At 42.9% G+C, this 22,198-nt stretch overlaps 1 protein-coding gene across 13 annotated transcripts in view; it reads left to right on the plus strand.

Moving 5' to 3' along the window:
* The first annotated feature begins 408 nt into the window (after nt 1-408).
* CTCF (CCCTC-binding factor) overlaps nt 409-22,198 on the plus strand; it is a 36,614-nt gene continuing 14,824 nt past the window's right edge. For 2 of the 13 annotated variants that reach the window (XM_074913128.1, XM_074913134.1), the window contains exons 1-5: nt 420-502; nt 2,911-3,120; nt 4,747-4,896; nt 8,929-9,041; nt 12,724-12,818. In XM_074913128.1, coding sequence (XP_074769229.1) covers nt 12,765-12,818 — 54 coding nt within the window. In that variant the 5' untranslated portion in view covers nt 420-502; nt 2,911-3,120; nt 4,747-4,896; nt 8,929-9,041; nt 12,724-12,764. Of the gene's footprint in view, nt 503-2,910; nt 3,121-4,746; nt 4,897-8,928; nt 9,042-12,690; nt 12,844-12,976; nt 12,999-20,314; nt 20,471-22,198 lie in introns of those variants that run through there. The other 11 variants (XM_074913133.1, XM_074913135.1, XM_074913138.1 and 8 more) reach the window with 10 other exon arrangements.

Consider the following 22,198-nt stretch of genomic DNA (forward strand, 5'->3'; position numbering starts at 1 on the left):
GCGGCGGGGCCCGGGCGGGCTGCCCTGAGGGGCCGGGCGGGGCGGGGCCGGGCGCGGCAGAGCGCAGCCTCCCACCGCCCGCCCTTGCCGGCGCGTGACGCACCGACGCACGCACAGGCGCGCGCCGGCGGACGCCGCGGCGCCGCGTTTGAAGTTGGCGCGCGATCGGCGCCCCCGCCCCTCCCGCCCCGCCCGGCGCTCCCAGCCTGCCCCGCGCGGCCGCTTCCCCGCGCGCCCTCCCTCCCTCCTCCCCCCCCCTTCCACCCCTCCCCGCTCCGGCCGGCGGCCGCGGCAGCCGCGCTAGCGCAGGCGCACTCCGCCCGCCCGCCGCCATTTTGTGTCCGAAGCGACTGTGGAGCGATTAAACCGCGAGCTGGTGCTGGGCGCTAGCGGCGGCCGCGGCGGGGCGTGCGGGGCGCGGCGGCTCCGCGGGGCCCGTGGGCGGCGCGGGGCGGCGGCGGGGCCCGGCGGCCGGAGCGAGCTCGGCGGGGTGCGGGCGCAGGTAAGCGGTGGCGGGGGGTTTGCAGTCGCTTTCTCCGGCCTCTAGGTGTCACGATGGGGCTCCGGTTCGGCTGGGGCCCCGCAGCGGCCGCCGCCGGGGAAGCAGGGGGCTTTGTCTCCCTCTATCGTCCCCAGCGCGGCCGGCGTCTGCCTGCCACCGCCGCCATTCCCCACAGCGCGGCGCTGGGCTGCGGGCCCGCCCGGGCCTCCCTTGCCGCCGTCCCCGCCCGGCCGGGCCGCCGCCGAGCCGCCGGCCCCGACTCCATTTTCTTTCCTTTGTCTCCTCGGCCGCGCCACCGGGGCTGATTACCGCCCCCTCCCCGCCACGCGAGCCGCCGGCACCCCCCCCCTCCTCCTTCCCTTCCCCTCCCGTCCCTTCCTCCTCCCCTCCCCCGCCTTCCCCGCCCCGCCGAGCCGGGCCGGGCCCGCTCCCCACCCGCCCCGGCGCCGCCGCCGCTTCCCCCCCTCCCCCCCCTCCCCTGCCGTCTTCGCGCGAACCTTCAGCGGGGCTCGGCCCGGCGCCCTCCGCCCGCTGCCCGTGGCCTCCCTCGGTGTCTGGTCGGCTCCTGACCGCAGGGCGGTGGCGGCGGCGGCGGCTGCGTGTCCCTCTCCTGCCGGCCGCCGCCTCGCTGCGCTGGCGTGTGCTGCGGAGTGAGAGGCGCTGCGAGGCGCAGAGCGGGACTCGAGCTCCCTCTGCAAGGCAGGCTGAGCAGCGCCATGCAGCACCGGGACGCGGGCACGGCTGGGGGGCGCCCGCTCTCGCCGCGCTGCCCGGCCGCCAACCCCCCCACACCACCGCCGCCACCCCCCCCGCCGCCGCTCCCGGAGAGCGGGTGCCCCGCCGCCGCCGCCGCCCCCCCCCCATCCACCTCGCCCAGCGCCGCGCCCGGGCCCGGGGCCCCCGCGGAGGCTTCAGGCCGCCGCGGCGTAATCGGGAGCAAGGGCGGACCTGGGCTGCCACCGACCCGGCGACAAGTTGTGTCACTTGCTTCGACTTGGCCCGGGCTGCGGACCTCCCGAGGCGGGCTTCGGGGCGGCCGCCCTCCGCCGCCGGGCTCTTGCTTAGGGACGGAGCCTGAAATCCCATCACAAAACCCGGGTTTATTCCCTCTTGCACGGGTTCGTTCTGCGGCGTGTGTGGGGGAGACACACAAAACCCGATTCTTTTTGTGATGCAGAAGAGGAAATCGCACATGCTCTGTATCCAAACAGTTTGCGTTTTGTTTTCTACATCAATTTTAAATTTCTTTAGTAAATGTAGTTATACGGTATCAGATTTGGCCTTGCCTTAGCTCTGTGAAATGACTTTGATGCAGGGGTTTTGTCATGTTACACGCATCCTTTTCTGTTCCGTGTAATCCTCAGGACTTGCTTGCTAGTGAGAATGAGCTCGCTTTCCTGTTTGTGACTTCCTATTTTTTTACCCAGTCTTTTCCCCCCCCCCCCCTTTAAATAAATGCATGGCTGTTCCTATGGCTGTTCCTCGCCTCCTGCCAGTTATTGAATTCATGTAATAAACTCCAGAGGTGTTATTAGAAGCATCTGAAATGCTGTTTACCACTTCCAGTATACGTGTGTTTTGTTTCAGTGTAGCGTGTGTAAATATTTTTTTCAAGTTCTCCAGTTTATTCTGCTTCTGCAGAGCCTGTTGAATTTGCAGGAGTCGTTGGGTATAAGGAATAGCTCCATATTGTATTCAAGCTGTTGTTCTTGTTTAAGCTATACCTAGCACTTTAGTACAGAAGACATCATTAGAACTGAAGGAAAGAGCAATTTTAGTATAAGGGCAAAGCAATGCTTTCCTTTTTTTAGGTTGATTTTTTTACTTCTATTTTGCCTTTCTTCTGGATGTGTAGGGCTAGCTCAATTCTCATGTCCTCTCAACACTCTACATGAGGAGGGTTATTAAGATGCATCGAATGGCTTCATTAACGCTCTTGAAACTTTGTGGAATATTTTTGAGGAGTAATGTCTGAGCAAAAGGTGTGAAACTTGGGTTCCTGTAGCCCCAAGTGGCCCTACAACTGAAATAATACAGCGAGTCTTGTCCAGTTCAGACAGAGCTTGAGAAACTGTCACTACAGCATTAAGTTTGCTGGCAACTCATGCCTGAAGCGTTACTGAGGGAAAGAGCTATTTCAAGAACTGCTTTTCTTATTAGCAGGCTGTATCTGGAACATGAACCGTGCCTAATATGTGTGTATTGTTCCCAGCTCTTGCGGCTGCAGGTTGATACCTGCCTGATGTGGTACCATTGCTGTTGTCTTGGAAATGCCAGAAGCTGACCCATGTTATTCTTCTGTTTATTCAGCATTTACCTGAAAAATCTAATTATATGTGATTACTAACTTGCTTAGGAATTTCTGTATGGAGCCTACTCTGGAACTTAATTTCTTCTCTTCCCCTTAGCACTTCATGTCCAAGAACTCCTGCTTTTCTAATGAAGACTTTTTGGAAGTCAGATGTTGAGCATTATTAGGCTTATCTGCTCTGTGAGAAGAAAGAGCCAGCCTATTCCTTGTCCTTATCCCTCGTACTTCATCACTTCACTTGTAACAGCAAGCTCTGTGAGCTCTGACCTCTGGATAGCTCTTCCTGTTCTGTCTCTACAGTTTTTTTGTATGTTAGCTATTTCATTATATATATGATATTTGCATAAAAACTCCCTGATTCACCCATCCTGGCAACTCTTGCTTCTCTTAACTCTTCTTTACCAGAGAGGGAATGCTTGAGGGGGGTAGTAGAGCATTAGAATGGCAAATGCTGCTTCCTCCTGTGCTTGTAAGTGCTCCAGGCATACATGTCATAAGGAGCAGGCACTGCTGCTACCTGCACATGTGAAGGCACACACTGAACTGCTAGTCTGCAGCTTCCACACTGGAGCTGAAAGAAACTGAAGCTTTGACTCGGTGGTTGTTTTGTTTCTGTTAACTTACTGAACTGTACTGATTTGTTTGCTTAACTTTAAACCTCTGATCATCCGTTTGGCTCTAGTTCAGATGCCCAGTTCAGTCTCTGTTGTACTAAACCTTGACATTTCAATAGAGTGCCAAGTTCTAATGCTCTGCATTGCTGCGTGGTCTTAGAGACATGCACGGATCCAGGAAATTTCCTTTTTTTGTTCAAAGGTTACATTTACTGCTCAAAAAATGGTTCAGAGCATGGCGCTTTTTTTCAGATTTTTTGCAGAAACTTGGAAAGAATCTTCGTCCTGTACTGACTGTAACTGAAGATGTTGCTTTTTTTGTACTGAAGGGTATTTGAGCTTCCTTTAAAACAGCCCATTCTGCTGCTGCTCCCCCTTCTCTCCAATAATCTGTCATTCTTCAGGAATTAAGTGAGATATGCTTATTCTAGAGACATTTAATATGGAAACTGGATAGTAACTGCTGAGCTCAGTGCTCTCAGTATTTTCTGATTAACAAAATTAACTTTGAAAGGAAGAATAGAATAAACATGAGGTGGGTAGGGGAGTTTTATGTTTCAGGTCGCATTAATTTTCAGGCAACTGTACACTGAACAACTCAGTTTTGGTGTCTAATAGAAGTGAAAGCTAAAGTGAAGCTTCCTTCATTTAGTATTATAAAACCATGGAAACTATTAAGTCTTAATGTCTTTCCAATATGATTCCTAACAGGTGAAAATACAGAAGTAGTACAGAGACAGCTCTTAAGAATGGTACAGTTAATATGCATTACTTAGGGGACATCTGTGATAAAATGGATTCCTGAAGAATTATTCTTAAACTATCCCTACAGATAAAGTTGTAAGTCGTAGATGTTTACAGCTGCATTTCTTATGTATAAGCTTTGTTTTTAGAGACCCTTTAGTTCTGGTCCTCCCACTTTTTTTGTAGTCAGCTGCCTAAGGATTTCAGTGTGCTCTGTGGAGTTGCTATTAAGAGGTGAAGCCAGGTATGTCTAAAAGCATTTAAAAGCACAAGAGGTGCAGCGATCAGTTATGATAAGCTGACCAGGTAGCACAGGGGAGGGATACCCTACTAGTAGTAATGCAGCAAGCTGTGTTACAAGGTATTTTCTTTACACCCTGTAGTTCGGGTAGTATGCCCAAATATGTTTTGTCACCCATTAGCATTGTTTTATATCTCTGCTGTAGAAACATACTCACAAAGCTTCTAAAGCTTCACGGATTTCACTGAAAAGCTTCACTCAAATGTAAAGAGACTATGAACTAAGTTCAACTTATACTGAAGATCTTACTTTACCTCTCTTCTTTTTTCCCCAGAATCTAAAAATTTCTGTTGACATCATTGAACTTGTCAAATTCTAACAAAACAGAAGCCAAATCACAGATTGTTTGGAGCATGAAATACGCCTTTGTCTGTATTAATATGCATCACGCTTAGAAGCTTGTATGTGTCTCAAACGTCAGCAGGTAAAGTAGCTATCTGTAAAGTAGAGGAGAATGTAGCTTGGTCCAATTATACAAAGAGTATTACTTGCCTTAATTGGGATCTTAAAGGAATCCTTACTCCCTCTTTCAGGTATTTAGAATTAGGTTGCTGTTCTGAAATGCCTATGCTGGCAAAACATGAAAAAAACCCACCCAGAAAACCCATCACCAAAGTACATTGGGAGGTGAGAAATATGTTTACCTTGGCCAGTGTAACTTTTTTTTCCATTTTTAACACTGGAATATCCCTAACTGTAGCATTGGAAGGAATATTGTATAGTTACACTTCGAAACACTAGGGAAATTCTAGGAGGTTGGAGAAGAGCCGATACAGTGATACTAGCAGATGGAGCGGATGAACATGGCAGCTAGTAATGCAGTGCTCTGCAGAGACACCTGAGTTACCCTGGGTATTTGACCAGCACTGCACGACGTTAATATATGTATAGTTTTCCTTATTATCAGGTCTCCCATTTATTATTAGTACAGAATTTAGTTAACGAAGAGAGAAAGGTGTGTAATTAATCCTAGTAAATAAGGCTTTGAGGAAAAAGGAGCTTGTAAAATTTATTATTTGACTTTCTTAAAGGTACCTCTCTTGATGGTGAGGACGTTACTGATAATTCAGTACTGATTTTTATATTCTGTAAATGCCATTCAGTTCAGGACTAGTCCAGGGGTGTAACAAGACTGTATAGTTTCCATGGATGTACAGCAAAAACCAGTAATTGGTTGTCACAATTTGTTTTCATTACTGAATTTGTTGGTGCAAAATGTCTGACTGAAAACATTTGCATGATAAAATTATGCTTCATGTAAAGGCAGGTAGTGCTAAGGCAGCAATCATGATTGTCAGGTGAGGTAGATCCATTGAGAGGTCTGTGCTAAGGCTGCTGTATGTAAAGCTGGGCACCGGGGAACAAGGCAATTCAGCTGAATTTAAATCAAGGCACAAGGTATCCTAGAAAGCAGTGACTGAACCATTTTGGAGTCATAGTGAATAAACAGCTTAAAACATGAGTTTCCAAGGTGATGCTGTGACAAAGAAGCAAATGTGGTTTTTGAATGCATTAATGGAATGGGTAGAGATACATTCTTGCCTGTGTGTGGTGGGTTGAAGTCATTACCAAAATATTATGTATGGTTCTGGCATCAGCACTTGAAAAACAAACAAATTACTGTCTGCAAGGGGGATTAATCTCCATTTTGATGGAGACCTAAGAAGTAATGCCATGCAGTGAAGTGTTAAGAGTTCACTGTACAGCCTCCCTGCAAAACTTGACAGGTGATTTGATTAGAGTCCTCAGATATCTCCCTGGCAAGGATAATACTGGATATTAGTGAGCTTTTTTTAATCTTGCTAGAAACACAACAATAATTTGTAGCCAGATAAATTCAAATTAAAAGACTGTTTTTCACAGTGAAGGTGATTAACCATTGGATTGCAATATGAAGAGCAATCATGTATTTCTTAATTTCTTAACATCTTTGAATCAAGATTTTGGAAAAAATTCTGGAAATTGCTTCAGCCAGCTGCAAGGTACTAAACTTCTTTTGTTTCACATAGATTTAGAGAGCTGTAATTCATAAGAGGTCAGACTCGGTGATCAAATGAGAGATGATCATGCTAAAGAAAAAAGATGGGAGCATCTCTTCTCTTTCACCAGCTTCGCTCTTTTTGAAGAGATAAGTTTAGAAATGCAGAACATGATGAAGCCAGTAAAATCTTCTGAACAGGAGAAAGTGAGCAAGTATTGATATAGTATATTGGAGGTGTGTCAAAATAGTGTCCAGTAAATTTACCTGAAATTTGCAAGTGTAAAATTCCTTATCTGTGACTATAGTATTAGTGAGTTATTGGTAGGAGAAATGTTACTACTTTGCTGCCAGGGCACACTGCTGGCTCCTGTTCAGCTTGCTGTCTGCCATGTCGCCCTAGGACCTTGTCAGCAGTGCTGCTGTCCAGCCAGTCCCAAGCCTGTGTCACTAAAGGGCTTCTCCCTTCCCGGTTCATAGCATGGAAGATGCTCCATGAGGGTGAAGCAAGGTGATTTTTATTGAATCCACTTCAGGAAATACAGCTTTATAAAATTATTTATTTTGTATTACATAAAATTGTTTATTGAATCATATTTTATATAGTGCATTTATGTGTTGTGTAAAATTATTTTATATGCAGTGATCCTTGTTTTAAAGTGGATGCTGAGTAAAATACTGATTTAATCAGGAATGAAACTAGGGAGAGTAGAGCTGTGGAAGGAGTAGGCAACACAATAATTTTTGAGCTATGATAACACATTATGTGTGGAGACTTGACACAAATGCTTGACACTTTGAGCTCTCCAGAATGTTACAGTGAGTAGCTTCATGGTGGACTAAGCATCTCTAGGTGGAGGTGGGTGAAAGCTAAAAGTACTTTTCATGTATTGCACATGTTAAAAAGGTGGGAAGGGGGAAGTGTAAGTTTGAGAACTCTCAGCTGTGTAGCTAACTAGCATATAATCCAGGTGCTGCTCTGGATGGTAGTTTCAACGGAAGCACCTCATGTTAAGTTTGGCAGTTCTGGTTTCTCCTGGCTGTTTGTAAGAAGGCCAACAGGACAGCTCTGCTGCTGCTACTTGTGTTCTTCGCAGAAACTCCATCTGTGTCCAGTCCGATTGCTGTTCTGTGGTCTGGTTCCTAGCACTCACCTGCAGTGCCTTGTGTGGATGCAGTGAGCGTTGTGAGCCTGTAGCTTGTAGGAAGGAGAAATGCGTAGATCACAATTGAAGGAAAACCTCTTTTAGCAAGAGACTGAAGACACTGTAGGTTTGGAAAGGGATCAGCAGGTCCAAAGGCTAAAATCCCTAATCCCATGGCTGGGTGTTGGGATGAGGGTGGTAAACTACAGACATGACCAACTGCTCTCCTGACACAGCATTCCCTGCTTGAGCTCTTGGAGACAGACTGCTGGATTAAATGGGCACTGATCTCTCCTTGTAAGGGTGCATCTTTTTATGTTTGTGTTGGAGAAAAGAATTTATTTTTCTTTCTTTCACAACCTGTTGAAGGAAGCTATACAAGTGAATTTAACAGCTCTTGCTATGTTGGGAATAACACCATCACATTTTCGGGAAGTAAAAGTCATGGCTTCCCTGGAAAATTAAGCTGGCTTGCATCGGGCCTGTTGTGACCCCATCTCCTTCCACTTGTGTGCTAGCAGTTGCATCTCCAGGCAGTAAGTTGGTCAGCCGAATTTGCTTCCTCTGTGTGTCCATCCCTTCCCACCACCCCCTAAAAACAGAAGACGTGAGGGGCAGTTAGATGTCAGTGGATGTGGAAAAACTGCAGCTCTGAGTTTGATTTAAGCCTTTGTGGAACCATGCCTCAAAATGTTTTGCAGTAGAGGCTTTCTGAAAAGGTGGTTGAGACCACAAGTAGTAATAGCAGCATTTAGATATTTGTAAACATTTTTTACTCTTTTGAAATAGAGCAGTAAACTTTGCTGTATGTTTAAAATCACTGTCAAGGGAATTGAATTCTCCCATTGTTCAATGATGAAAGAGACATCGTTGCTCTGGACTGGCTCCTGGAAGAGCTTTTCACTGCTGTAGAACCAGTAGTGATTTTTGGCCAATTACTTCAGCTTCTTGTGTAGTTTCTCTGTCTCCTTGTATTTGATTTGCAAAGCCCTTTCCTTGAAACCACCTTTAACATCCAGAGATTTAAAATGAAAGCAAGAAATGCTACTGAATTAAAAATGCCCCATTTTGGATTGTATGTACTTGATGTAAGTGTAACAATACTACATTTTAAAGCAGTAGCTTTCTCTGATGTGCTAAACTGTTTGCAGTGGAGGTGCAATATAAACTTTAGTTTTGGTTTCCCAGTATGTACTGTGAGAGGACCCTTTAGAGGCACTTCAGGAGTTTTCAGATTACAGGTTGGAAAAAAATCAAATTTTTGAAGGCTAGTAGTTTCAGTCAAAGCTTATCAGATTGTTAAAACCTTTTTTCTTTTCTTTTCTTTTTGGAGGATGGAAGAAGTTAGTGTTATCCAGCATTCCTGCTGAGTATATAACTTACTGCCACTTCTGATCTTTGAAGAGAGATTTATCGCTTCCTGTGGCAATACTGAATTCTCAAAAGGTACTCATTGATTACTTGATCCTTGCCTACCTTCCATATTAATGCCCTCCTTTCCTTCCTGCTCAGGAATGACCACTGTTGACTTCTACCTACTGTGAGCTACTAGAGCATTATATGAGCTCTGAGAAGTCTCTACTTGGCTCCTATAGTGTGTGTGGAAATAGTTTTGTCCTGTTGAAGCAGCTGCATCCTCTCCCTGTTCTACCAGCATTTTGACCTACATGAAGAATTTGGCAGCTTCCATGACAGTATGATGGAGCAGACTATCAAATATTCAGATGTCTGACTTGCCTGACAGGACATCTGTAATGTTTTTGGAGACATCTGCTTTGAAAGGCTTGTGCAAACAAATCCTTAAGGATGTTTTCTCCAGTTCCACCAGATTCAAAGAAGGGAGATAGCATCAAATGTTTGTCCTGTTCTGTTATCAGTCTGGCTCTTCCTGGTTAGAAGTACTTGATCCAGTGCAGTTGTTGGTTGCTATGATTTGTTGCCATTTGTTCTTGTCCCAGAGCTGCCTCTTCCCACTTCTGGCACTCAAGATGTAACCTCTTGTTAAGATTCTGGAGAAAAGAGCACACATTGATCCTTATTTCTTCAAAGACACATTTTTCTTTTTTCTTAGTTTCGATGTACTCACTGTGGTCCTGGGTTTTCTTCTGCAAATTAAAAAAAGTAGTGAGGTCCCTTGTCAGTACTGCTTCCACCTTTTCATATGGGAGCCTTGTCTGATGATAGTCTTTGTACAGCCATTCTTTGACTTCTGTCACATGTGGTTTTGTGTCTCTAAACAATGATAGGCTAAGCCTGTGCTCTTCTAGTGCTGTACTCTTAAATACTAGGCAGCTTTATATATTCACTGCTCTGAAAGTGCAGGTCACTGGTAGATTGCCGAGAATGACTGTACTTCTGCACGTTAGCTAAAGAACTAGTCAGTGTTGGACATCTTGCAGAAGTGTTCCAGGTCCTCTAGATCTTGCGTGGAAGCGAATGCAGAGACCAATAAATCTCTCCGTCCTAAGAGCGTTATAGTTATAACTGTCTAGATGAAAAAATTTCACTGTTTTGTGTTTGAAGTTTAAGCATATCCTTCATTTTATATAGTGCCAGAGAATGCTAAAATAATTTGGGTTGGAAGGGACTTCTTGCGGTACCTGTTCAGCCCCTGGCACAGTGCAGGGCCAGCTTTGAAGTTAGATGAGTTTATTTAGGGCTGTATTTAGCAAATATTTTCAATAGCTGAAGGATTAGTGTTTCCACAACATCTCGGAGCAGCCTGCTCCAATGTTTGACCACTGTTGCAGCTTGCCTGTTGTATTTTGTCCTTTCACTGTGTTCCTCAGAGCGTGGTTTCATCTTTTCCTTGCTCTCCTGTTATTTGAAGGTAGCAGCAAGATCTCCCCTTGGCCTTCTCACAGCTGTGTCAGTCTGCTCTTGTAGGTCTTGTGCTCTTACCATGTCACTGTTTTGGCAGCCCTCTGATGGGCTCTTTCCTCTGTATGTCAGTGTGCTGAGCTCAAAAATGGACACTTAAATTTTCAGCTTATCCCTGTTTTTCTTCAGGCGTATCAAACCTTGCCCATATGTCAAAGATCTGATTGGAATGTAAATTCATGCAAGGTATTTTCTGCCAGAAAATACACTGGATACTGTAAGAGAAGTAGGCTATCTTTCCAGTAAAGGAGGGTAGGAGTGGATTTTCTTCCCTCTGGGACATTACCACAGAGTGGATCAGAAGTATGCCTTGCTTTTTTGAAGTATGTATGTTTGTGGTGCTGGGAAACTTTGCTCCTTGAGTTGAACATTAGTAGGTTGATAGTCTTTGAGTGGTGTCTTGAGCTGCTTACTTCAAAACATCTCTTAAAAAAACTCCAGTAACTTAATTCCTTAAGCAGAGTCAATACCTTGTAGAGAGAGAAGGGACTTGCATTAATTTATCAGCAGTTGTAATTTGTGGATGTCCCTGTAAACTCTTCTGAATTTGTGTTGTCTATAGCGTGGAAAAGAACTACAGTTGTTATGGTTTTGTTTCTCTTTTCCCCTACTAAGAGCTTGGGTACATCTTAACACAAAACAGATATCTCCACTGTCAAGTCATTTGTTAAGCAGAAGATTAGGTTTTGAAAATTGGAAGGAAACTGTTTTCTTGATTCAAAACTTCAGGAAGCCCAAAGTTAGGGTAAAAGAATAGCAGTAGATAAAAGGATGCTTCCATTCAATTAAGTGTGCTCTATTGAAGAGTCCTGGTGTATTTTGTCCAGTGATGAAACTTCCAAGATGGTACAGTTCCATGTGGGAGGCGTTCGCCTTACATCAGGTGTCTTCTCAATGGAGAAGTCCTTCACACTTAAGACTACCCTGTGTTAATCTACAAGTTTTTAAGTTTTAGAAAATGGTAGTCCTCTCCAGGGTTACAAGCCAGGAATAAAAACTTAGCGACTAACAGTAGCTATTTTATATGCGTACCACCACTGTGCGCAAGCTCTCACCAGCACAGAACCTGGCAAGGATGCAGCTTGCGTCAGCAGTCTTAATGTGGCCTTAGTAGCAGAGCACACCCCACGTATCCTCTAAGCATCCCCTTTTCTGGTCAGTGAATGTATATAGCATATGTGATTTTTACAGAGTAAGTGTTAAATGAAAAGAGATAAATTGCAAATGCTTTTTTAAAAGCTCACTATCACTGAGTATCCACAGCTCCAACAAACTTCTTATCAGTAGTGTTCTTTGAAGCTGATGAACAATTAAAAATAGACTTACCAAAGAAAAAATGCAGCCAGAACCCAGACTTGAGTGCCTTGTACTAAATAAATGACAGAAGAACCGGGGGAGAAAAGTACTTAAATTCAAAGGGCGTAGAACTAGTGTGAAATTCAACACTGCTTGGCCCGCATCACTGAGTGCAGCAAGAGTATGTGCCTTGCTTGAGAATTACTCCGGTGGAGTTACTTAGTGTTCCAGGGTTTCTAGCATGTATGCACACTGAGGACTGAAAAGGATTACAGATGAGAAATAATGTGCTGTGTTGTAAATATTTTAGTTCTGTAAATGTGAATATTTTAAGCTTTTAATTGATAAGGGTAACAAAGTTAGCTTCACAACTCTTCAACAAGCTGAGGCTGTTCTTCCTCTGGGTAACAAGGTTAGAATTGTGTTAGAGCTGATTTTGTTACTTTATTGATAGTGTTACTTGCTGCATTGACAGTACCTAACAGGTTGTACTTGCTCTAATTTACACCCCTTTAACAATAAAAACTGCTTTGGTGTTGTGATTCGACATTCCACAGCACAGGGGAAAAATACCATCTGAAGCGGGCATAACCAGCTCTAAAACATCATATTGTGCTCTTAATTTGCCATGAGGCATACAGAGTTTTAGGTTGTAAGACCTGTAAATGCTGAAGAGGTAGAGAGAGTAATTTGTAAAATGAGTTCATTCTTCCTGGTGAAAAGTATTAAAGCTGATTAAAATACTCTTTTCATTTTGCTTAAGGCAGTTTTGATAAGTGAAGGGATCCTCAGTTATCAATTCAATGCTGTTCTTCTTAGAGTTGTGGGATTACACGTTTTCTGTTAAACAAGCATTAAACATTCAAACAGTGCTCTTTTTTTTTCCCCTCCCCTTCTCTTGCGTTTCTTTTTTATGTAGTTTCACTAGTGCAACTCATCTGTTCTGTTCCAGAGTGTGTTCTGACATCAAGAGCTGCATGAAGAATAGCCAGCATGAAGAGAACAAATCAGACCAGGCAGAAGTGCAGAAGCGTCAAGAACATAAATGTAAATTAAGGGGTTTTAAAGTGTGGTATGTGTTCCATTCCGAGGCAGGAGTTTCCTGAACACTTAAAGCTTACACTGTGCTGGACGAAACCCTCTTGCCATGCTTCTCTTTTGGCTGGCCTGAGTGTTTGGGCACACCAGAGACCTGGTCTGGATGCAAATAAGTATCTTTTCTGCTGGGTGAGTTCTGGCCTAGATTAGTTTCCTGATCAGTTAGCTGCAGCCTTAGAAATGCTTGCACTAACAGGAGGAATAGTTGGGGTGATGTAGGTGGGAATGAGTGGGCAGTTTAAAGGCAGGGACGGCTTCTCTGACAGAGTTAGTGTATTTGAACTCCTGGTGGAAAAGTATTTTCCTCCAAGGTCAAGTGCTGTTGTGGGATTTCTTTTATTGCCTCATCTGCTTTGAAGGCTGATGGTAATGGCTCTTTTAGGACTCAGTGTATAGGAATATTTGGAACATGAATGCAAATGAATTAGACGTGTATGAAAACGTGGATTAAACTGCTTAAAATTTCAGCATGAGGGCCACTGTCTAGGGTTCACCTGGTGTTGATTCTGTTTATATCTGTTCCAACACTTATTAACTCAGATGAACTTCTCTGCAATGTGTGATTCAAAAGCAAGGAAGACTTAATTTAGGCTCCAGGAGTTTGTCTTGTCCACCACCCTTCTGCTATAGGTGTTTCCAAAACTCTCTTGGAATTTCCTGTCCCTGCTGCAACAGCAGTGAACTATGTGTCTACATTTGGCAGCCTGACATTAAGTTAACTAGCACTGAGTTTAGTTTTCCTTATATGCATCAGGGTGTAATTTGTGAGGTGACTAATAGTTACTGCATGGACAGTTCATGGGTAGGACCCACCTTACCATCCCAGGAATGAGCACTTCTTGCTCCTCACATTTGAAGCCCGGATTCTCTTGTTCAAGCAGAGCATCACTGCTTACTGAGTACTTGTGCAAAGATAAAAGGAATAGGTGTTCCTCCAAAGTTTGTTCTTGTTCACCTAGATGAAGCCTTAGAAGAAAACAAAATCCAAGTACTTGTAGCTTATTATGAAGTCTCCAGAATGCCATGAAACTTGTTGCACTGGTCTCTTTTCAGGTGTGGTAGTGTCTGGTGTTGCCGTTTTGATCTCATGCAACACTGTATCAAATGGCCAAAGAATCCTGCTCTGGTCAGACTGATTTTGAAGAACCACTTGTTTTTGCTGTGTGCCTATTACCAAACTGCGAAGTGAAAGCCTAACTTAATGAAGGGAGGAATGACCACAAATACTTGTTGATAAAACTATTAATCTTTTCCAGTATCTCCCTGCAGTATTAGACTTGACTTTTTGTGGCAGTGGATTTTACAGGCAGTTCTAACCTGAAATAGTTTTCCATTGTTCTCAATTTATTTCCTTCAGGTGTTCCAGTGGTCTTTTGTGAGCCCCTTCATCCTTTTTTATACTAGGAAGAACTGTAAAAGGGAGGGACTGAGGAGTTTTATGATCTGGGATCACCTGAAAATTTAATTCATCTGTGACTGCTATTTTTAAAGTGTAAATCTTCCTGCATTTGACACCTGATAAAATTGCATATTTGTCCTTCTGAAATTAACTGTCAGGTTAGCAAAGCAGAATACCTTTCTTAATATATTAAGAACGGAAGCATTTCTAAAATAAATGGTTGATATGGAAATGTTTAATTCACGTTTCCCTACTTTCACTAGAGAATTCTGTGTATGACTAAAGAACTAGTGTCATCTCATAAGACTGCACTAGCAGTTATTGGAAAAAATAAGGAAAATGTAAAATTTAAAAGATAGGACTGGAATGAGAAATTAAGGAAGAATGGAACAAGGTTTAAGAACAAGAATTATTTACTAAAATTGTCCCAACTGCCTTCTCAATAGAAATTTAATTCTCAAAATCTAAAAGAAAAATAAGGAAAAAAAATTGTATTGCCAAAAATAAAGCCGAAATGCTCCCACCAGACTGCTTTCTTCATTAAGGCTTACCATGTCAAGTTAAAAGTTGGTTATAGCCCAAGTGACTTGAGCATGTGTGGGATTTCTTGTCAGTAACTGCAGTGATTTATTTTTTTAAATAATTATTATTTTTCTTCACAGTGCATGTTTCAAGTGGTTGTCATTGTTGTATTAGGCTTTCCTCTCCATTGCAGGCTACAGCTTATTACAGCAGAAGTAGCAGTATTAGTTGTGAAAGAGCCATGACTCTGGGGCCTTTTGCCACTGTCAGATGTAAGGGTTAAGAGGGAGCTTGTTCTGCAAACAGCTAAGGAGAGATAGGAATTGTGTTTCCTTCTGTTGCTGGGTGACCCTGTGTATATACTGTTTTCATGTCTTGCACATGTCTTCTGCTGAGTTCTTGATCCAAAGTAACAGGTTGACTTTATCCTGGATAATTGCAGAAAATCACAGGTGTGTGCTACTCACTGACTGAAAAATAGGGGTCAGCGCTGACTGAAGGTTCTCATCACTTTGAATTATTTCATGAGACGTGATGAATGTTTGAAAGAGCTCTGCTAAGATCCTTGGGCAGGAGCAGCAGCTAGGAAGATTACTTTTTTTTTCTCCTTCTGTAACCTACAAAAAAGAAGGGGATGGAAGGCTGGAGGTACTTGTAGAAATGTCACAGGATGCATTTTGATTCTAATTCTGCACCAGGCTAGCTGTGAGTAATGAATGTCCTGTAGCCAGGGAGATGGCTTGGCTGTGCTCTTGGGAGTCCATAGGGGCAAAAGGTAAAGATTACTTTTGATAACATCTGGCCCAAAGTGTGCTAACTTCACATAAGTGCAAGTAAAAGGTAACTTTGGTTAACAGTTAACAACTAATTGAATAAAATAATAGTGTGTGGGTCTGATCACAGTTAAATGCTTTTGTCTTTAAACAGGAAGGTGCCCAAACTGTCTGTGACCCAGAGGGTTGGAGGATGCTTGAGAGAAAGCAATTTCACTGTAGTATGTACTTGGTGGATGTCAGGGTGGCACAAAGTAGAGGGACGCACTCAGTGTAGCCACCTAGCTTCTTGGTTACAAGGTTTTGGTGCTGTGGTTTCCTTAGGGCTTTAAGTTGGCACTGCTGCACTCCTAACCTGTTAAGGTTACTCTTAACCTCTTAATGTGGCCCTCGCACTCTTAACCTGCACCCTTACCTCTGTCTGCCCAAGCGTTCGTGTGGGGAATCAGATTGGAAACTGGATGTGTTCTGAGATAATTAACGGTTTTTCCCTGCATTAGTTTTCAGTTGGAATTAGTTCTCAATCAAGTTCTTTATGGTGAGTGAGCTATTCTATCAATACAAAGGAAGGGAGAAGATGAGAGCATCTCTTTCAGCAGCAGTGCTGTGTTTTCCCATTTTATAGGGATTATGAAACGTTATGCAAGTTAAGAATTTGGTCTCCTGTCTGGTTAATGGGGAGAAAGATAGGTTCCTCTAGATGGTAATTTAGTGCAGGGATCCACTTAGCTTTGAATCACACTCTGGCGGAATGTACTCTTCTCCCTGCCCTATTTAGGGAGGCCAGCCTTCCAGCACAGACACCCCGGTTAGATAACCACCAACAGGCCTCCAAACACTGCCAGAACTGGCATCCTTCCCTTTGCAGGGTCAGTGCTTAAGGAAACCATCCTCTACATCTGTATGTTTGTGGTTGCAGCTGTCATTCATGTAACGTTTTTACATAGTTCTTGGGGCTTCTTTACATTGACAGGCCCCTTTTCATACGCAGAAAAAGCACAAGCATTTATTAACCCATGATGAAGTTTGCTATTCTGTTCTAGTTTTCTTGCTTTTCCTTTTCCTTACTCTAAGATGTTGAAGTATTTCTCAAAGTAATTGCTGAATAGTGAATTAATGAAACTGCCTTTTGTTTAAATTTAAAGCTGTAATAAATGTTTGAAGTAGTATATTTGATTTTTTTGTTGTTGTTTTCAGCGCCAGTGTTATAAGTGGCAAGTAAGAAATGAGAAAACAGCTGGAGATGGGCGTAGCAGTCATAACGAGTGGATATGGAATTTAATGCAGTAAGCAAATGAAAGCTTTACGTTTCCAGCATGAGGAAATTACTTAATAAAAGAAACTTATACCAGCTTTCTAGTTTCTGTTGGTAGTAAATCTTTTGTTTTGGATGTGATAGCACTGTGAAAATATCCTGTCCCAAGCTGTTCATGGGATGCTACCTATTCCTTAAAGTTTTTTTAAGCTTTGTCAAGTAGTTACACATTCCTAGGCTTATTTTTAAAAGGAAAAAAAGAGGAAAAAGTTGGTTCCCTCTTTCACCTGCTCCTAAAGAATTCAACACAAGGTTGTTAAGCTTTTGTACTTTTATTTATAATCGGATGCTTAAGTAACTCTACCCCTGTTAAGATTCTATATTTCTGTGGGCAACGGGACTAGAGTCTAGCATGAAATTTGGTTTTGTATATAATCTGAGTTCTGAGTAACCTGTGGGTCTTGGGCTGGTTCTTCATAAAGCCAGTTTAGATCCAGCTGAGCTTCTTTTGAGAGTACCATGCTTGAACTACTCCTAGAACCACATTGAGCTCAAAAGCCTTATAGCCGTGTTTGTGAAGTGCTGAGACCGAGCTCACAAACTGTGCTTGGGGGTGTGTGGTCCTACACAGAGCTCTTCCAGCATCTTCCTACCACTTTCCAAATTGTGTCAGGAATTTTTTGATTCTAGTGCCACACTGTGTGGAGAACAAGAATCAGCATGCTTTTAAACCAAGGGAGGGGCTCTTTGAGCAGAGGTTGCACATACACCTACTTTACATTCTGGATTTGTTGCCCATCTAAGGTTGGGAGCAATTGTAGTGAATAGTGAATTAAGAGCAGCGGTAGGAAGGGCTATACTTAATGCTTTGTGGTTTTATATATGTACATTCGCTTTAGAAAAAGTTACATGCATACCATGTTCATCTCTTTATCAGGGCAGCCCTGCTGGAGGAAATGCAAAGGCTTTCTACCTGTTAAACAACCTTATCTTTGACAATGCTTAGTTGGGAGCCTTTTCAGAAGAAAGATATGGCTATTTCACGATGGGCAGGGAGAATGTCCAAGCACTCCTGCGGTTACTTTGCATCTACTAACATCCTTAAATACTTAGACATACGTATTGACTGCAAGCAAGGGGAAGAAAAGAAAAACTGCCCCTTTGTTCATAAATCCTGTTGGATGTGGTGTTTTTTTGAATCTTGCTTTAAGTGGCAGAAATACTGCACAACTGTAGACTATAGGTGGAATTTTTGCTTATTTGTCTTCAGATTTCAAAGGTTCACAGGATATGCAGGAGAAGCATCAGTCTCCTATGTTTTAACATAGTGCTTTATTTCCGCTCCTGTATCAGTTTTAGTAAGTGGCTAATCCATAAGTGTCAAAGCCATGACAGTTTTGGAGTGGGGGGTGTGTGGAGATTGACTTGAGTTCAGAGTCTAAATGTGGTGTGGGGTTGGTTTTTTCAGTTGCGCTAATGTAACTGCTGATATTTTCATTATTTTATGAATGCCCCAAAATTATTGACAGCTAGTGTTTGGCGTCATTGTTTCTATTGATTTTTTTTAATTTTTTTTTTTCCCTGAAGTGAATGGTATATTATATCACTAAATCTACTTTTCAATTTCTTTGAATGTCCCACAGTTTTTAATGACAGTGCCTTGTTTGGCAAAAAAAAATATTTAGCTATCATTTGGTCTGTGAAGCTTGATGCAGTTCAGAGTTTGGTTTTTTTAACATTGGCTGAGAGGCTGGCAAATACGTCTTTGTGACAGTAGCTTTATTATAAATAACCCAGCTAGAAAAACATGCAAGGCACTAGCCATCTTAATATATAATCATCTGTCTCTGGGTTTATACTGTCTGCATTGACATCTGCAGCAAGTTGTCCTTAATGCCTCTACAATTATGATTTATACTGTTGTAGGACTGCATTAATTGAATGCTATATGTCTCAGTCTTTCTGTGTTGATGCGGTCTTATCAGCCTTGCTGTACTGGAAGATTTTTTAAATCATGTTCCTGAATGTTAACAGTTTATACCTTCAAGATGAATGCTTTGCTGGTTAAGTGTGAAGCTTTTGAAAAGGACCCGGAATGGGAGAAGATTGTATTGTAGTTGGGTTCAGACTTTCTTCTGTGCTGCAGTTAGTAGGGCTGCTGGCATTAAATTACTTTCTCTCAAGCAACCTTTTGATACCTTTCATCGGAATAAGGTGTCAATTTTATCATATGCATACCCCATCTTATTTCTGCTTGTTTCAGTTTTTTAGGTGAGCTGCCTGTCAGTTATTTGAAAAAGCTTAGGTATGTTGTTTGGATGTCACAACTTTCTAACTGGCTCATTGGATTGTGACAGCGCGTAAAGCTGTTCAGTGACGCAGTCTCTCATCAGAGTTGGTAGAGCCCGTTGAGTGAGCATGTGTGTAAAGACTAGTGTGAGCTACTCCTTGGGAATTGTAGTGTTGATACCAGATATCCTCTGGTCTTGCCACAGTCACTGTCCTTATTCTGGAAGCTCTTATCTTTGTTTTTTTTTTTTTTCAGTCTTGATTTACCTAATCATCTTCTCTTAACCTGCTGCGTTGTTTTCCTTTTTAGATTCAGTCATTGTGGAACTAAACTATTGGTATAAGGTACAGTAACTAGTAGGAAGAGAGCTGAAGATAAAAGGTAGGGAGAATGGTAAGACATAATTCAGCAGTTTTTATTCCTAGTGTTCCACTGTAATGGTCTTAATTGTAGCAAACAGCACGTGTCCTCTGAAATATTGGAAAATTTTTCTCAGAACTTGGCTGGGTAATTTCTAGGAGTGTAAATCTGTAAAAAGTTGAGGAAGATCCACTTCTATTGAAACTAGTGGAAATGAAAAATCCTCAGCAAGCTACAGGACAACATCCAGTGAGTTGATGGTGTCTTCTGGTGACTCCTCCAATAAATACAAAAATTTCCTCTAAAACCCACTTTGTGAAAAGGGAGGATTAAGTTTAAAAAAAAAAAGTACAAGGAAAGGAAAAAAGCTAACAAATACTTTAAGACAGAGTGATTGAGAAGTGACGTGGACAGGCAGCACAAAGCTCACTGCAGCAGGGATGAAGAGTCTTTCCAGACATCTTATTTAATAGGAAAGAGCCCATACATTTTGCCCAGTCCCCTTTCCTCTCAAGATTAGAGGCCATCCCGTGTCACCTTAGTTGTAGAAATAATTTGGAAATCCACACTTCCTCGGGAAGAAATCTTGTATCTTGGCAAGATTTTTATGCTGACCAAGACATTGAGACTCCTGTATATTTCTGTATTTTTATGGTACTTTGTTAATATAATGTGGAATGGTTTGTAATTTTCTTTAAAATACTGTAACATTTCCCCTGTTGGCAAGAGCCTGGTTTAAAAAGTAGTTTTCATACTCATTTACTGAAAGGAACAAGTGCAATAGGCAGGAGTAAATGCCCATCCATGTGCTGAATTTTGGAATACAGGAGGCCTGAGTCAGCATGAAGTAGAGGGCAGTGAAAGAGGAGGTGGCAGGAGACGGCCCGGCCGCGCCGCTGCAGTGCGTGTGACTCGCCGCTGGAGGACAGCCGTGCCTCGCCGCCTGCCATGGGGTCTGGCTTTTGCAGGAGGATGTTGCGAGTAGTGACAAGTAACTCTAGGGTAAGACGTACGTGTCTCTGAAACAAGAGGAGATGGAAGAAACAGGGGTGTCTTAGTTTCTTTACTGAATGATTGTAAGAGTCCTTTCACTTATTTCACACACAGGTAAACCCCTCGCTGTGAGCATCCTTTAAACTAAGCCTTGCCTGCGGGCATTTATTTGATCACGGTGTAAGCCTGTGTTCCTAGGCTGGAAAACCTTCCTGACAGCATGACCCATATGCCAGAGTCTTTGTGTGGGTGACCTGTTCCTTGGTAGACACAGGATTTTCTGTTGTGCAAGTGTGAGATGATGCCTTCCTACTACTCCACTGGAGGACCTGCTTCTGCAGGACCCTAGAGGACACTGGCAAGTCTTGGCCTGTTGACTTACTTCCAGGTGACCTAGCTGTCTTATTATAGCTTTGATACTGGCAGTTAATGTGAGGGTCCTTCTGAGAGCCCCACCTGAACTGCTCAGAGCTGCATGTGTTTGTGTCAAGGTTGCTGACCTCTGCTCTGTTTCTTTACAAAGCACCAAAGTGGAATTGCATTAGCTCTGCAGATGGGCTTTTCCCACTTTTTCCATCCATCTTAAATCTTTTGTTATTACACCCGCAGCCATTTATTACACTCTTATATTTTGTTTAGCTCTGTCCTTCCTTTTCTTGTTCCAGAGACTTTTGGTCACCTGAAAAGGCATCTCCTCCCCCTCTCTCTCTCTCTTTCTCTCTCTCTTTCTCTCTGCAAATACTTGAGATAATTGAAAAACAATTTGCTCCAATTGTTTTGCAGTTGCTGCAGGCCAAAGACCAGCACTCCATTCTGATTGCCTGCTGGCTAGTGTTAAGTACTTACATCATCTTGTGTACTTCATCTGTTTGTCCATATGGATTTGCTCTGACTTGAGAATCTGAGGGGTGGTAAAGGAAAGGAGCGGCCGGATCCCTGCAGGGAGCACACATGAAGCCATATGTCAGTATTTCTGGGTATTGGGTGCCCCCTGGAGACTGCTGCTGCCCACGACAGCCTGGATATCGAGACAGCACATTAATAGATGTCCCTACTCTGAACAGGCTGAGGAACAACGCGAACTATATTGTTCTCGCAACAGAAGTGGAGGATGCTAGAAAAGGCAGTAGAGTAAAAGCAAGGTCTTCTCTAAAAATAGTAGCAATTACATGTCTTGTAATTCTTAAAGCTAATGGAGACTGACAGCTGTTTCATGTTTGTGTATATAAGCCTGTGTTTCAGAAATGAGGATGCAAGATTAAGTGTAGATATTTGAAAGTATTACAATGTGAGATTTAAGTGCTGGGTTTAGAAGAGAGGTTAAGTAAGTTCTTTTAGCTGATCTGAGAGGCCAGTCAATCCAATAGGAAGATGTGGAAGTATCTTTAGAAAACCTGGATTGGAATCAGAACTTTATCACAAGCTTTATAAGGAAGCTCACATTTACTTGTTTCAGTAGTAAAATTGACCTTGGTACCTTTTTAACACTTAACTGTGGAGTATAGTAAATTGCAGCCTGATGCAGGGAATGTATTTGACACGGTTGTGCTTTCATTTTTCCAAAGTAAACCACCTGAAGCCGAGGTAGACTTACAAAATACTCCTTTACTATGTTTTTTATTAATTCCATTTGGGGAATAAGACAGCTGCAAAACTATAATTTCTTTTAGCTATATTACTCTTGAAACAACCTTCCTGTTAGAATGAGAATACAGAAATTTCATATTTTACCCTGAC

This window comes from Athene noctua, chromosome 9, assembly GCF_965140245.1.
Source record: "Athene noctua chromosome 9, bAthNoc1.hap1.1, whole genome shotgun sequence".
Lineage (NCBI taxonomy): Eukaryota > Metazoa > Chordata > Aves > Strigiformes > Strigidae > Athene > Athene noctua.